Source organism: Setaria italica, chromosome IV, assembly GCF_000263155.2.
Source record: "Setaria italica strain Yugu1 chromosome IV, Setaria_italica_v2.0, whole genome shotgun sequence".
NCBI classification, from domain to species: domain Eukaryota; kingdom Viridiplantae; phylum Streptophyta; class Magnoliopsida; order Poales; family Poaceae; genus Setaria; species Setaria italica.
The window spans coordinates 2,921,270-2,938,475 of NC_028453.1; the positions used below are offsets into that span (position 1 = coordinate 2,921,270).

Below are 17,206 nucleotides of genomic sequence, written 5' to 3' on the forward strand. Positions count from 1 at the left end.
TAGCACCTGTGTTGACAAAAGACTCATTTACCCCTGCGACCGTCTCATCTCCCTCCCATCTCTCCATTTCGTCCCTGACGCTGTACCCTGGTTCCTCTCTCTCTGTTCTTCCTTCTCTCGCAAGAACAAGCAGCAAAGCTAGCGCCAGCAGTTGGAGATCCTCCTACGCGCCACCACCTCCATCTGATTTTTCTACTCCATCGAGCCAATCCAGGCGACGCCTAGCTTCAACCCACACACCGCTGCCAGAGCCGCCGTCGGCCTCCCGCATGCGCCGCTCGCCGTCCTGGCCCACTCGTGCTGCACCTGCGCCATCGCGGCTGCGCCTTTGCTTGCCCCGAACCGCCGCCCGTTCTGCACGGCTCTGCTGGCCCGCTCGCCTACCCCTGTCGCCCTGGCCTCCCATGCATCCGCGGGGCTGGCGGAGGGGGCGGGGCCGGGCGGAGGCGATGGGGTCGGCAGAGGAGATGGGGCCAGGGGCGGGGTCGGCGGAGGAGATGGGGCCAGGCAGGGGGGCGGGGCCGGCGGAGGAGATGGGCTGGCAGAGGAGAGAGAGGGAGTGCGGGGAGAGGGGCAGTGGAGGAGAGAGAGGAGGGGGGCAACCAGGGAAAATGTGGACTAGGGACCACTTTTAGCCCCTTTAACCCATTTTAGCACCCCTTGGAGGGCTTAAGGAATTTGGGGGGCTAAACTTTAGCACCCTCCATTTAGCCCTCCTGTTTGGGATCAAAGGGGCTAAAGTTTGGCTAAAAGAGGGGTGTTAAAGTTTAGCCCCCCCTCAAACACCCCCTTATTTGTGCCTTGGAAACAAAGGTAAAATCGCACCGTGACCGAATTGTTTATCCTATATGCCATGGAAATGGATTGAAACCCCACTGTGACTGATTGAATCGTTTCATAACACGATGCAACAATTACACTCCATGACTAGACATGAAACTACGAAATAAAATTGTGCATGGGAGGCATCATTTCATTTTTATCAATCCGAACCTCTTCAAATGATATGGAACTCTAGGACCTTGCGAAACACCGAGAATGGCCTTATTAAGTTTGCGGCTAGGTCCAAATTCTTTTCTTTTTTTGAAATAAGCGGTCCAAATTCTATATTTTGGGTTTGTACCCAACACAAACCCAACCTAGCTCACCGATAAACGAAGGCCATCGCTGCCTCATAAATTAAACAATGCCGGAACATGGATCACGCTGAAAGGAAAAAAAAAAGATAATCGAAGCTTGAAACAGTCAAGCACTACCAAGTCTCCCATCCTCTATTATATGTCCTGGGCGCTACCATCAGTTACCAAAAGATCCATTTCCCATGCCAATAATGCTTTGCTGAACCAGTCCCGTTGAGAATGTGCGATGGAGACTGACTAGACGATCGACTGACCGCCCGGGCAAATACTCTAGCACACTACTACTGATTACCGCTTCAAACTCCATGCCATCACGGCGAACTTTACAATATCTGAGCCGCCGTCGCTTGTTGCTAACATCCGCATGATACCCCTGGTGCCGGTGTTTCCTTGGGTTTCCCAGGGATCGGAGGCCGGCCGGGAACGTGGCCCCGTGGACACACGTCGCTGTTAGCAGTGCGTCGTCACACTGGCACAGCTGTTGGTACGCTCGGCAGGCAACTCCACGATGCGTATGCTACATGGAGGCGCCGATCTGCCGCCGCATCAATGCACATGCGACAACCCCATGCTCTGCGTTCTCCAAGGCCTTTGACTCCGCGCTGGATAATCACAGGAAAAAGAGCACCGAAAAGATGTTGCAGTACTGTACAAACGTTGGGGGTCTGGAGACTGCAGCTGCCGCTGACAAAAGAAGGTACTCCTAGCAGCAGCATAACATAAAGGAGGCCAGGGCATTTTCGTCCGAGCTACTGCTGGCAGTTCTTGGCGTGGAGCCGTGGACGCCCCGGACGTGGCAGCGACGCCGGCCAGCAGCGGCAGGAAGGCGCCAAAACCCCACGTCGCCTGGCTCCTCTCCTGAAAGGTGACGCGCCGTTGCCTTGCGGGAAGAGCGCGCGGGCGGGCGTGGTGGACTGGTGGCGTGGCGCGCGCGCATCGGCCGGCGGCATTTCCCACCCTTTTCCGCCCCTGTCCCCCCAATCATTGAGGCCCTCGGGCGGGGCCGGGCCGCCAGTCGCGCCGCTCCACGTTGCTCGCCAGTCGCCTCCGCCTCTCGTGGTCAACTCAACTCGCGCCACCACCTGCCGCACCCGCGCGCGCGCGCGCCTCCCGAGCTAACCGACCCTCCCGTCGTCCCATTCCGCGCGCGGGGGCGCACGCACGCCGCGTGCCGACGACGGGAATCGGGAAGCGCTCCGGCTCCGCCTTCCTTTCCCCCACTACCTCGGGGACGCCAGCAGAAATCGCCTCGGACCCGATCGTTTCCGCCGCCTGGCGCCTGCGCCGTCCAAAGCCGCGGACCGGTCGCCGGCGGCCGACGCGTGCTCGACGTCCCGAGCGCCAAGTCTACGCACGCCGCCAAACGCCGTGGCGTAAAAACAAGCGCTACCCGGCGGCAATATTCGCTTCTTCTCTTCGGCCAGTACGCATCTTGCGCTGCCCCTTACGTCGCCTCTTCTGCGTGGCTTCACGGCTCCGAGAAAGGAACCTGGCCGGCTGGCAGGTCGTCGGAGCCGGGACCAACGGCGGCGGCGGGTGTCGCCGGCGGGTTCGTGCGTGTCGCGCGGCGCCGAGGAGAGAGGGGGGCAGTTGCAGCATTAGCGGGCAGGTTTTCGGGCACCAGACGCACATCTGGATTCTAGAATATGCTCAGCACCACCAGCGCCAGGAGCTAATAATGCAGAGAGAGCAGCGGCATTATTTTTCTGTTTTCTTAAGAAGACTGCGGAATGTGCGACAACTAATTCCGGCACTTGTTTTATCGAACCATCGCTGTTCTGTCACCAAAAAAGAATTAGCGTAACCTAAAAAAATACTCGTGTTTGAGGAATACTACAACATAATTTCATAAAAGAATGGAGTATGTCGCAATGCATTGCCCTGTCATCTCTAGAAATTGTAAATGCAGGAAGAGGGCACCCATGCCTTGTCAATTTTCAGGCGATAATTGCTGTAATGATCGATTGTCTCACCCATTCGCCATCATTTTGGAGCTAATGAGAAATGATAACGTATAAGTGCAAGGAAAAAACAGAAAGAAATCCCAAGAAGAAAAATGCTAGACGCGCAGGAGGAGCACTGTACAAGTGGAAATTCAAACAGAAAACGGACATAAATACCTCCAAGAACACGAACGCAAAATACTAAAAATCACAAAGGGAAAAAACATTAATTAAAAAATAATACAAAAACAGATCCCAATATATTCCCTCTCACTGAGGCCAGCTCGGCCTCCTCCCTCCTTCCCCCTCCGGGCATCCATCCTCCACGCCTCACGGATTTCGCAGGGACCCCGGAGAGGTGGGAAAAAAAGAAAGCGAAATCGACTAATCTCCTCATCATTCACGGCCTCGCTCTCCTCCTCCCCCCCGCAGAAATTTCCCCATTTCCTCCGCTCGCGATCGGCGCCGAGCTCCCCGGAATCCCCGGCTCCCGGATTCGCGGGACCGCTCGCCGCGAGCCTCGGGGGGACCGGTCGGTCGGTCCGTGCTCGGATTCGCGGGGGAGCCGTGGTCCGCGCGGGGAATGCTCTACCTCAAGCAGCCGGGCGGCGCGGATTTAGGGTTCCGGCGGGTGGCTGCTGCTGCGGCGGGGCTGTGATCTGCCCGCACCGGCGGATGCGAGATTGAGCCGGCCCGCGCGCCGTGGGATTCGGCCGGCCATGGCGGCTGCGGCAGCGGCGGGGGCGGAGGCGGACGGCTGCCTCCAGAGCTTCGAGCTCTACGAGGCCGAGTCGGTGAGCTCCTTGCCCCCCCGGATCACAATGCGCCGATGCGTCGTGCAGGGTGTTGCTGTTGTTTCTTGTCGCTGGGTGGTGGGATTGTGTTGTTCGTGGCGCAGCTCCTGCTGCCGCTTCGTGATTCCGCGAAGGTTGCGCAGCTACGGAGGTGGTCGAGCTTCCAGCGTCGCTTAGCTCTGGAGTCTGCGTGCCTGGATCATGCCATGCAACACGGGGATTATGAGTCATAATGATCCTTGTTCTTTTATGGCTTCTGGCGTGATTTGGGCGTCCTGGCGTGGGAAATTATTGTTGCACTTGTTTTTCAGGAGCTCTTAGCTGCTTATTTTGTTCCGTTCTACTTTATGTGGGAGACACGAGAAGAATCCTAGAATTCTGCCTCCTTTTGTTAGCTTTGATCCATTTCTCTATTTTTTTTGTTAGAAAAAGGAGCAACCATACATGTTGCAGTGCTATTAATGTCCATTTATTGGAATTTTGGTTAAAAAAGGGACCTTTGCGTGTTCCTTGCAATTATCAGTTATAACTATTAACTAGGATGCAGAAGCATTGAAATTTCCTTTCTCTGAATCCAGTTTCTAGCCTGATGCCCCTAGTGTTTGAATGATTGGTTGCAAAGTGTTTGGTTGATCTTTTGTGCAGCATATTTCTGGTTTTCCAAGTAATTGATGAAGTTCTCAGTCCGGATGCATTCTGTTACACAGAGGTCTTTGTAGAAAATGTGTTTGCAAACTCTTGTGCAAAAATGGAACCTTGCTGTTTCTCATGCCTTCTCTTATGTTTGTGGACTAGAGTATAGAAATCGGGCTGATATGTGCATGTCGGATGTGAGATTCCTGTAAGATTTTGAAACTGAAAACTAGAATTACTTTCTTTCACCATTCCACGAGTGAAAATGTAGAGTTATGTTTAGTTGTTTTCTGTTATCTCTGAGAATTAAAGAATCTTCTATTTGTGCAACAATCTGTTGCTTGGGATATTGCAAACACGAAAAGAAATTGGTGCAAATTTCATTTGTCAGTTGAAGAGGATCTGACAGGATATTGCTAATACGAAAGACTACTGAATATATTGGAACTTTTTAAAAACTAAGATCAGGCACAAGGGTGGGCTATGTGCGAAATTATAGTTTTGAGAAAGTTGGATGGAACATCGAAACTTAGAACAAAGAAAGGCAGTGGACTTGAACTTGGTGTATTTTTTTTTTCTAGTATAGGCAACTAGTAGTGGGTCTGGTTCGTGTAACCTGTGGATGCATGTATCTCCGATCAAGCTTTAATGCTGAAATATGATTCAATACACATTGTGCCAAACCCTATGAGGAATCTCAAACCTTTGAATCATTTGTGACTATTGGGTGCCACCTGAATCTTGATCCTTAACTTGTGGTAGTTTTCATTTAATGAAAGGTGAAAGTGTGTCATTAAATACCTAGTACCATATAGCAGTTTGATATGTTTCATCACAATTAAATAATGAATTCTTATTTTTGCAGAAATTCTATATTCTTGGAACTAATACTGACAAGACATTATGGAGATTACTCACGATTGATAGAATGGAACCATCAGAGCTCAATGTAGATGAGGATTCCACTGTCCACTCACAGAGTGGCTATCTTGATCTGCTAAAAATTCTAGATGAAGAGCATAGGTCAACTGGTGGAGTTAAATTTGTCACCAACTGTTTTGGAATCATCGGTAAACTATCCCATCTTTCTCTGATCATTTTTTTTTGCAAAGTTGGCAACATTTTCCTTGCAAATACGCATCAACAATGCATTTTCTTTGCAGGTTTCGTTAAGTTCCTTGGGCCCTATTACATGTTAATTATTACTGAGCAGAGAAAGATTGGGGACATATTTGGCCATCCAGTATACCAAGTTACTAAGACTGCAATGATTGAGTTATCAAATTCCAAGACTAGGCCAAAGTTAAATAATTCCAAGGATGAAAACAGGTGTGCTGCATGACTGCATGTCTGCATTCCACGTTCCTGTTATATTGTTGACATCCTATCCTTCACATTATCATGCACTGATAGTTAGATTAGTTATTTTCTAACTTTTTAATAAAATATTGTATCTTTTTTCTCAAAAATGAAAAATTCAGGAGCATAGCATAGTAACATGGTAAGCCGAATTAGTCGCACTCCATGTTGATCATAAGCCAACCTTAAATCATGCAGGTACAAGAAGCTCTTGCAGACAATTGATCTTAGAAAAGACTTCTTTTTTAGCCACTCGTATCATATAATGAGAAGTCTCCAGAAGAACTTTAGTGATCCACAAGAAGGGTGGGAACTATATGACACAATGTTTGTGTGGAATGAGTTCCTAACTCGAGGGATACGTAACATTCTGAAAACCACACTCTGGACTGTTGCGTTAGTCTATGGTTTTTTTAAGCAGGTACCTATGAAACTTATATCTTTTTATCCTGTTATGTGTCATTTAATAGTATTCGTGAAATATGAATATATGGTAGATTGCATCCAGAAAGATCTACGTTCCTACTCATTTCTTTTCTTTTCCTCCATGTTCATTATCTTCGCCTGCTCTCTTTACCGAGCTAAATTTATGTCTTATTTTATATTTGCTTGTGCTAGACAAGTAAGAATCCTACTTTCCTTGTCTTTTTGCCGGAGGAATAGTTGTGTTTTTCAGTCTATAATTTGTAAAATCATGATGGAAAAATTATAAAAACGATAGACTATTAAATATTAATGTATTAATAAGTCATGTATATGTTCCTGATTTTATTTTGCACTATGTTATGGTGAATGCTTATGTTGCTTGTTTCTTTCGGGAAAAAAGACTTAATTTGTAGAAAGTATAACACAATATCTTGTTCTGGAGTATATATAGACCATCCTTGAGCTTACTTGCCATCTAACTTTTGTGTTGCTCTTGGATATTCACCACTTCTGTTTATTAATTCAACCATTTAGAATAATATTCTTAATTCATTTATATCAAGGATAAACTTGCAATATGCGGGAAGGACATTATGTTGACGCTCATTGCTAGACGCTCGAGGCATTATGCTGGCACCAGGTTCACACTTGCCAAACTCTTAGCAGTATATACTCTTTTCTATCAATTATTGGTGTGGTTGGGTTTCATATGCTGCATTTTTCTTTTCTTATTTTTGATACTGTCATATAGGTATCTAAAGAGGGGTGTGAATGACGAGGGCAGAGTAGCGAATGATGTCGAGACTGAGCAAATTGTTTATGAAGACATGCTTGGACCAAGGCAAATAAGCTCTGTCGTGCAGAACAGGGGTTCAATTCCACTATTCTGGTCCCAGGAGACATCAAAGCTGAATCTTAAGCCTGATATCATATGTAAGTGTTGAAATCCTTATTTGATACGTAAAATAATGTTCAATCATTTGAGGTTTTTCTTTTTCCTTGCAGTGCATGAAAAGGACAAGAATTATGAGGCTACCAGACTTCATTTTGAAAATCTAAGGAAGAGATACGGAAATCCTATCATCATCTTAAACTTGATTAAGGTGAGCACACTGTTATGATGCTGTCACTACTTCTGATGGATCTTTTGCATACAATAATCCAGACTTTAATAATCACAACACTTGCAATTTACTTTCTGTTATCTTTGGAAGACACGTGAGAAGAGACCACGTGAAATTATTCTCCGTCGGGAATTTGACAGAGCAATAAAGATAATAAATAATGGTCTACCAGGGGAAGATCATTTGAGGTTTTTACATTGGGATCTTCATAAGAACTCTCAAAGGTATTAATTTTTTTGTTATGCACCTCCCCCCTATGTTCTGTTTGATGCATTTGGTGTACATAACTGAAGAAAATTTGTATTTTCAGCAAAAGTACAAATGCCCTTCAAGTGCTTTTGAAAGTGGCATTTGAAGCTCTGAACTTGACAGAATTCTTTTATCATCAAGTCTCCCCAGCTCGAAGAACAGAGTGTTTCCTTAATTTAAGCGCTACATTGTAAGTTTTTTGTTATTTATTATACTGGTTTTTCATTCCTTTCTAATTTGAATTCCTACTTTCTGGTACCTCATGGATGGCTTGACGCTTTCTTAATTTTTTTTCATGCTTGATAGGAAGAATGATTTTGGTCCTCACGTGTGTGATGACAACAGCAATTGTGGCAATGCAGACTATGTCAGTGATCTTGATGACATTTCCCAAGATGATACCTGTGGCAGTTCTGATCCGGGCAATGGAATTGCAGAAGATAATTCCGAGGTCAACGGATCTACCCAAACAAAGCCTCCAAAATTTCAAAAGGGTGTCTTACGTACAAACTGCATAGATTGTTTGGACCGCACAAATGTCGCTCAATATGCCTATGGGTTAGCTGCTCTAGGACACCAGTTACATGCAATTGGCTCTTTAGAATCTCCAGATATTCATATAGACTCCGGTTTGTCTCGACATTTGATGCACTTTTATGAACGGATGGGTGACACGCTTGCTTTACAGTATGGTGGTTCGGCTGCTCACAATAAGGTACTCCATTGAATCTTGCTATTTTAATTCTTCAATCTAATTCTCTTTTCAATCTGGCAGAAAAACTTTAGGTTCTCTATTCCTTCCACAGTATGCTTATGCACTGGCTGCTGATTAATTTCTTTAGATGGGGCCATACCATTCTAAAATGTTATTTTTCTCTAATCTTAATTTACAGAAAAAAAGTTGTGTCCATTTGTAGCGATGTTTCTTTTCTACCTAGAGAATGAGAGGAGAGGTTCATTGTTTTTTTTTTCTTTATAGAATTTACACATGAGATCTGCCATCTGTCAGTAAAGGAAATAGTGTGATGCTGCTGTGTCTAAATAGGAGTAACAGGATGCCATCTGTGCCTAGAATGATCTACCAAATAGTATAAAAAAGAATTGTTGCTTGCAATGGTAATACAGTGGACTGAAGTAGCACGTGTCAGTTGTCACTCCAATTATGAAGTGAAATGAAATTAACGCGTGCTTGTTCTGATCCAGGGAGCTTAATAATGCCTAACTACTGTTCAAAGTGGACTATGACACCAATCAGAAGTGAAAGATAACTTAACTGTAACCTTACATTAAGATGATAAATCAAACTAAAAGTTAATTTAGTTGTTGAGTTCTCCATTCATCTATACTGATAAAGGTGGTGGCTAGTTGATCCAATAATATATTTATTGGCATTTTGGCAAGTCATATATTCTTCCATGGCATTCTTTTCATGTTGAATTGTTCTTGCATGCTTCTCTGATGAGCTTGTCATGTGGTTTCATGTGTAGATATTCTCTGCAAAGAGAGGGCACCTGAAGTTTGCTATTCAATCTCAAGAGTTCTTTAGGACGCTGCAACGGTACTACAGCAATGCCTATATGGATGCTTACAAACAGGCAGCGATAAACTTGTATGTTTTATTAAGATTAGTGATCAGCAGCGATCTTCTTGTATCTTTTGAAGTTTCAGCAGGGAAATACTATGAATACAAACTAAGTTACTGTCACTGTTTTTTCCCCTCAATAAAATTTCAGATTTTTAGGATACTTCGAACCCCAGGTGGGAAAACCTGCACTTTGGGAACCAGAATCTGGTGATGAGCATGTACTTGATGACGAGACAAGGTAACCTTGCAATATATGGCTGTTAGAATTTACTTGGTTAAGTATGGACGCATGCTAACAAGCTCTTAAAAATAATATACCCTTCTCTATGAATTGGAGCAATAAAAGAATAATTACAAGAAGTGGCCTATGAAGTATATATATTTATTGTCTTTCCCATTGTAACACATTGAATTCACACAAAATAAGTGATAGCGGAACCAACAATTGGCTACTGGTTTTTACACGAGAGCCTAAAGAAATTGCACTAAGAATATCTGATCCACTTGTTCTGGGTTAACCAGTGCTTTGAAAGTTCAGGTGGAGAAAGTTGTCATTCACCCCTTTACATTCTTCATAGGGGTAGCAAGGACTTTTTGAGTTATTTTGTATCTTTTACTTTTTTCTTAGGGGTAGCAAGGTTTTGTAGCGTTTTTGTACCATCTCATTTTAAGAATTAAATATCCATATTTTATTCTTATATGTTCGTGCAACTCAACACCAATCCATCTTATCAGTTATCTGATATATAAATATTTGTCAGTAAATTGATGAAGAGGGCAAGGTCAGATGGCAGCATTCTTAATAAAAGCAAACCATCGCTGTCCAGCAAAGGACCAAATGGAATGTTAAAGTCAGCATTCACTGGTTCAAAAAAAGAAGGGCAATATCCAAACTGGAGTTCTGGATCCATGCACGGAATGTCTTCAACCTCTGACAATTCCATGTCGAAGTTAAGGTTGGTTTGTGCTTTCTGTATTCTGAAACTTTACCTTTTTTGTTCTTCTGTTAGAAGCAGAGTGATTATCCAAAAGTATATGTTGAGAAATTAGTATCTGACACTGATACAAGTTATTGATTCCCCATTTCTCTTGAACATCCTGCAGTTATACTCCAACAGTGTCTCATGTGAAGCATATAAGCTGTGAACTAGACTATTGCAATGGTTCTGGTGATTCAAATTTCCTGGATCTTGACTGGCTTTCAGCTTCAGACAACGAAAGGTTCATACCATGCTTCCCTCTTTGGACTATCTTGTATCTTTAGTGCATCAGTTCTCTCGTTTGTTGCACATGGTATACTGTAGGAGGAATAGAATTGATATAATGGATGGATCGTATTGCATTGAGGCCTTGGCCGGTATATATTAGAGTACAGAGACTTAGGGGCAAGGCTCCCCCGGATACATATGGCAACCTACGATACGTATATCTACAACTACCAAATATACTCTAACATCCCCTGCAGTCACAGCGGGAGCACCGCAGACGGTGAGATCGGAGAAGCCGAAGGCAAAGGCCGACGGACTGACATCCCCCCAGTGATAACATCAGTGCGGTGCGGATGCTGCGATTGGAGAGAAAACCGGCGAGTAACTCATGCAGATGACAACCTTTGTGCCGATGTCGAGGTAGCCGAGCATGAGGACGAGTAGCTGTGGTTGAGGATGCCGTGCGTAGAGTAGCCGTGGTCGACATAGCCGCACATGAAGCTGCGGGCGCACGAGGAGGCGCCGTGAGGATGGTGGCGCGTAGGGGAAGACACTAAAGACGAAGACGGTGACGCGTCGAGGCAATCGTACAGGGGGGTCGATGCCGAAGTCGATGCAGTCAAGCCATCAGGCGAGACATTCCTGGGTTTGCCAGGCCCGGGAACGCATCGGGGACGATGGCACGCATTGGCGTTGCCAATACCGGACGTGCAAGGGAGAGTGCACAACTAGGCGTCGTTGTCTGAGGGACCAGCAGAGAAGGCCTCCACGGCGGTCGCAGGCGCAGAAGAACGGTGAGGTAGAAGATGCCGATGCAGCCCGCGGTTGCTGGAGTAGACGAATGAGGTGGAGATTAAACGGCGACGCTGGTGACGAGATGGGCACGGACGAAGCGAGGAGGTTGACCCGGACGATCTGATGCAAGGCCTGATGATCCGGATGACGCGGCGGCGTAGCTCGAAGGAGACGGCGAAGAACTAGAACAGCCTGATGAAGACCATGCACGCAAGGCGTAGCGACTCGTAGTCGACGACGAGGTCGTTGATGTGGTCGGCGGTGGTGAGGATGCAACGGCGAAGGAGACCACGGGTGGCGCCGCTGTTGCCCGAAGAGGCGATGTAGCGGTAGCCCTCCATACTTGGGGAAGAGGCGCGCAATTCGAGGACGTACGTCACGGGAGCTGGATGAATCACGCACATCGGCTGATCAGACCGAGTATGCGCGAGGCGAGACGACGATGGGCGAAGTCGGCGGAGGCGTCCCGATTGGTGGAGGCGACGATGAGCCGGCGGAGGTCAACATGCGGACGAAGTAGCGAGGAGGGCGGTGCACATGGGCGTCCCCTAGGGCGCCATCCATCTCGCTAAGCCGCACAGTCGGAGACAGGGCATGAGCTGGTGAAGTCGACACTGATGTCGAAGTAGAGGCGAGAGGTTGACGGGCAGTGGGCGACGCAATCCCGATCTCTGATAGGGCAAAAGAAGAAGACACAACAGCATCTCGTGTAGTACTTCTAGTTGCGCGTAGCACAGGCCCCTCATCCTTCTCTTATCTCTTTCCTTCTCTCACCAGTCACCATGGAACAGCGTGCGAGAGAGGAATAGATAGAGGCTTGAGACGGCCGACAGACGGCGATGGGATGGGCAGGGCGGATCCGCACTGGGGTGGCGGAGTATTCTGGCAGTCGGGCGTCGCGGGTCCCAGCCGACAGCGGTGGAGGATTCCGCCAGGTCGGGCGGCGCGGGTCCCGACCGGCGGATCCGCACCGGGGCGACGCGGGTCCCAGCCGGCGGCGGCGGAGAAATCCGCCAGGTCGGGCGGTGCATGTCCTGGCCGACGGCGGCGAGAGCCCGCGCGAGGCAGATGAGGCGGGCGGGGCCATACCGCCGGGTGCGGAGCTCGCCGGAGCAGGCGACGCGACCGGCGGTGGAGGGCCCCGTGCGACGCCGGATCTGGACAAGGGGCTCGAGCCGCGGCCCGACGGGGCGGTGAAGATGACGGGGTGGAACGGAGGCGCCTCCACGCAATCCGTCGGCGACGAGGTGGACGCACCGCGCGGAGGCCCCTGTTGCCACTACGACAGCATGCGAGGGGGCGTGCTGGATGAGCGCCGTGGAGGACGGCCGGCGGCGCGCGGGAGGTAGGGGGGGACGAGCGGAAGCGGAAGGTTTGGCCTAGGATCTGAAACCCTAAACTCGTGGTACCATGTAGGAGGAATAGACTTGATATAATGGATGGATCGTATTGCATTGTGGTCTCGGCCGGTATATATTAGAGTACAGAGACTTGGGGTCCCCCGGATACATATGGCAGTCTATGATACGTATATCTATAGCTACCAAATATACTCTAACATATACATAGAAATTGGCAACCAGCAGTCATAGTTTGACCCTTTTTTATTAATTTCTTGACATATTTTTTCAGAAAAGAATAATAACTCCGCACATAGCTTGTGTTAGTGGTTTATTTGAACATTTTTCTCAAACACGAGGAGACCTGAACATCACTTTCATTAAGTAGGAAAGATCCAAAACACATACACCCACACTAAATAGTTGCGCAATTGCCTGCGGACACGAACACACACCGGATTCACTGGTTACCTGTCGTGCCACACTAGAGCATGTTCACTGCAAGCTGTGAAAGCCAAGTAGTCCCCATGTCAAACAGAGTCAAGCCTCTTCCCTGGTCCGTCCCAGAACCTGTCGAATGCTTGGTGTTGCACCATTGACCATGCAATCATTGTGATGTTCTCCAAATCAATCGAGCTAAGGATCACTAGGGAGTTGAACCTTGAAACCTCTCACCAACTGTTTATTTGAAGATGAACCTGGTATTTCTGTAACAGACTTGCACCATTATCCATGTTGAGGAAAACAAGAAAGAATTGTTTGCAATGCCATTTATTTTCTAATCCTCCATTCTAGTGATGTGTCCATGGAACTGCAGGCTGACATCACACATTTGTAATTGAGATGTAGGTGAATGTTTCTAACCTCATTTTTTTTGTGTTGTGCATTATGCTTAAACAGGTCAAAAGCCATAAGCACTCCTGACGTGAATATTTCAACTGATAATGCTGTTGGTGATGTAAGCTCTGGGACAACGGTTAGTGCAATCAACAACCTTACTTTTTTCTACCACTTCACTTCATGCCCATTTTCTTGTGTGTGCTTTAATCATGGTTCACAAAACCTTTTTTTACCTAACTTTATGGACACAAGCCTAAAAATAACCCCGTATTTGGGTTCTTTTCTGACCTGCCATTTTATGTTATATTTTCTGACATTCATGCCAATTAGTTTTTACGAAAATTATGGTTTAGAAATCTCTTTTGGGCCTAATTTCCTGAATAAGCTTGAAGTGTAAAGCACCAGGTTCTGGTTACCTTCTGGTATGCCCTTCTGTCATTTAACACTTTTATGAACTTGTTCTCCATAGCATTTACAGGTTGCTAAAATCAGCATGACTGTCTTCATTCTGGGTCTTATTAGCATGGAATTGAGAACCCTTGCTTTTTGCCCCCCGAAATAGACAGTTTTGTTTTGAAGCTAATGACTATCACTGGCATACTACAATTGGTGACCCTTCTTAATATGTGATTCACCCAACAAATAAAACCAACCATTTCATTTGAATCTTTCAGGATGATCAAACTATTGAGATCGAGGCTCAGGGGTTATCTAAGGATTTTATGCGGTGGGTTAATCAAGGAGAGGCATTTTGGTACTGATTGATTTTGCAAGATGGCTTATCATGTAAATCCAAACTACGTGATGGTAGCAGTTGCAAAAAGAAAAAAAAAGAGAGAGGCTGCAAGACGGCGGCCCAAACTTTGTTCCAAAGCATCTTAACTCTTGAAGACCATCGCAAGGAGTCATCGTCATCGTATCGTTTATCAACCACCAGCAGGAGTTAGGGAAGTGTACCATTCTGTTCATTTGTTGAAGCTTGCTCACCAGGCGGGTAGATAGGGCATTGTTGTTATTTTTCTTAAAAGGAAAGAAAGAAGGTAGTTAGTAGTATATGATTATTCTTTCGGAGCTGTCCAGGCATCACCCCCACCCCCATCGTGTAAATATATATGTCCCAAGTGTTTCACCCCCTTTCCCTTTTCCCTTCCCATGAGAGTTGAGGTGGGCAGGAAAGCACCATTTTTCCCTCAACCTTTTTTCTGGATGGGACCTTTGGAAAACACAACTGTGTACATGTATTTTCCGTCACAACAGGAGAGACAACCCTTGTGTAATTCCCATTCCCTTGTACCAAACCCCTGTCCCAATACACATCTCTTGCACTGTTTGTTGTATCGCAGATTGCTGTAGCACCTGCTAAATCTCCGTTTTGTGTAACAAAAAAAAATGCTTTACCTGTAACACTGACCTTTTTGTTCCTCACTGTGAATTGTGAACGCTGTAGCAGTCCTGTCGTCTTGAAAGGAAAGCACTTGAATGGCTTGTTTGAGGTGCTGGCCGGCCAGCTAGTATCTCAAGAGACAAAAACAAGGGACACGTCCGTACTGGCCGGCCGGCAAGCAAATTCGGACACGCTGCCCGAGAGACTACGGCCATGTGCCTGTAGCCAGAGTCATGGTCCACGTCGATGGCTGGCCGGCATTTCCAAACCTCGTCGGCCATGTGACCACTGATTGAGGTCACAGGCCGCTGCTTCAACCTGGTTTGGACCATCCCATTCCTGCCCAATCTCTCTGTGGTTTCAGAAAGGCAGCCGTCGGCTGATCCCGAGATCAGTCAGGCAGTGACCACCAACTTGTGCAGAGGCAGCGCCTTCCCAACTAGGCCTTGTTTAGGCCTTGTTTAGTTGGCAAAGTCTGGAGGTGCCAACTTACTGTTACAGTACTGTAGCGTTTCGTTTGTATTTGTGAATTATTGTCCAAATATTGACTAATTAGGCTCAAAAGATTCGTCTCGCAAAGTACAACAAAACTGTGCAATTAGTTTTTAATTTCGTCTACATTTAATACTCCGTGCATATATCGCAAGTTTGATGTGATGGGAAATCTTCTTTTTGCATAGTGCCAAAGTTGGGAGTTAGGGGAGAACTAAACAAGGGGTTAGTTCGGTGAAGTTTGCGCCGCCAAAATCACTGTACGGCACTGTAACGTTTTGTTTGTATTTGTGAATTATTGTTTAAATATTGACTAATTAGGCTTAAAAGATTCATCTCGCAAAGTACAACAAACTGTGCAATTAGTTTTTAATTTCGTCAACATTTAGTACTCCATACATATACCGCAAGTTTGATGTGACGGGGAATCTTATTTTTGCATAGTGCTAAAGTTTGGATTCTGGGGGAACTAAGCAGGCCTAGCTGATGCACGCTGAATCCATTGGGAGATTTGGGATGCTCTCGCCGATTTGGTTTCCTTGTTCTTTCTTTATCTCGAACGAGTAACAGGTTGGTGACGCTTTTGCGAAGCGAAATCATTCACCCCATCCTGATGCGTATTTGTTTATATATATAATGAGATCCATCCTAAGAAACCATGCATGGTATCAGGTTGTCGTCAGTAGAGCAAAGCAACGGCGAGGGGCTTCATCGTCACGGGTGATCCTGCTTTTAACGAACGGAACGAGGAGAGAGATCCCGTTGGTTTGTGGCTGTCATTCACTCGTTCTATCGTTAGCAAGCGACATGTCAAAGAGATGTCTATTCTAACAGTGGAGTGATCGCATAATTGGCGACGTCACACCCACCACGATAATTTATCCAACGATGATAGGACCACGGGGAAAAGATAGGGATTAGGAGCAGGGTTGAGTGCTGCTTAATCAACTACAGCAGTAGTTGACGGATTAGATTAGATAGGTTGTCACCTAGATCACTCGCCCTGCTTCAACCAAATGCGGTCTCCTATCGGGTGATGATGGTGTCTGTGTTGTCAAAGGTAGAGCAGATATAATATAATGTAAATTGGAAAAATAAAGGTTTATTCACTGTAAACATTTATGTAAAATTGGGAGTATTCAATTTCTATCTTTCTTTAATGTTTTGTTCGAAAAAGAAGAGAAATGGCATGAGGGTGATGGATTGAAAGTCTGCAAGTTATAAACGCCGACTTAAATTGTTACTACAGGTTGCTCAATCTCTAAGTGAAAATTGGAAACATATTCCTTCCTCTTTTTTTTGCAATGTCACCTTTTTATTTGACTCTTCTTTTGTAAGCCAGGCGTTGATGCTTAGAACTTACTGAAATTGACATCCTATACAAATGTCAACCGCTGGTTGTGAAATGAATATAAACAGAAGCAAAGGACAACACGAATACGATTTGCTCGCTGCTGTGCCCTCATCATGTCCCACAATTTTCCACGTAAGAATCAAATTCCACCCACCAAAGTACACGCGTCTAGATGCCCTGTTGAATTCGTGGTCGCTTCAAATGGGCGAGTCCTTGTTAGGATAGATGCGCATAGACGAACAATAGGGTTTATTTCTGTTCTTTTTAACTGGATAGGATTAAACTACTAATTTGACTGAATTTGAATCGCAACGCAAAATAGTAGTTTTAATTTTTTTTATTAAAGTACAACCAGGATAATCTCCAGCGCTTCAAGTAGAAACTTCTGTTGTCTCCTACATTGATAGCTCAAGTTTTTTTTATACTCCCTCCATCCCACAAAGATTGTTCGTTTAGAAAATTTTAGACAAGATAGTAGCAATGCTAAAAATCTAAAGTACTCTATTAACTCTTCTTAATCTGATGATACCGAGTAAAATTA

General features: G+C 46.0%; 1 protein-coding gene across 1 annotated transcript; it reads left to right on the forward strand.

Moving 5' to 3' along the window:
- The first annotated feature begins 3,374 nt into the window (after positions 1 to 3,374).
- Positions 3,375 to 14,860, forward strand: LOC101760126 (phosphoinositide phosphatase SAC2). The gene is made up of 16 exons (XM_004964556.2): positions 3,375 to 3,876; positions 5,375 to 5,579; positions 5,673 to 5,838; positions 6,067 to 6,289; positions 6,858 to 6,934; positions 7,046 to 7,227; positions 7,300 to 7,397; positions 7,509 to 7,642; positions 7,729 to 7,857; positions 7,974 to 8,382; positions 9,155 to 9,276; positions 9,401 to 9,490; positions 10,014 to 10,208; positions 10,357 to 10,473; positions 13,496 to 13,571; positions 14,110 to 14,860. Exons 1-16 carry the CDS (start codon positions 3,802 to 3,804, stop codon positions 14,194 to 14,196), a joined length of 2,385 nt encoding a protein of 794 aa, XP_004964613.1. The 5' UTR covers positions 3,375 to 3,801; the 3' UTR covers positions 14,197 to 14,860.
- The last annotated feature ends 2,346 nt before the right edge of the window (positions 14,861 to 17,206 follow it).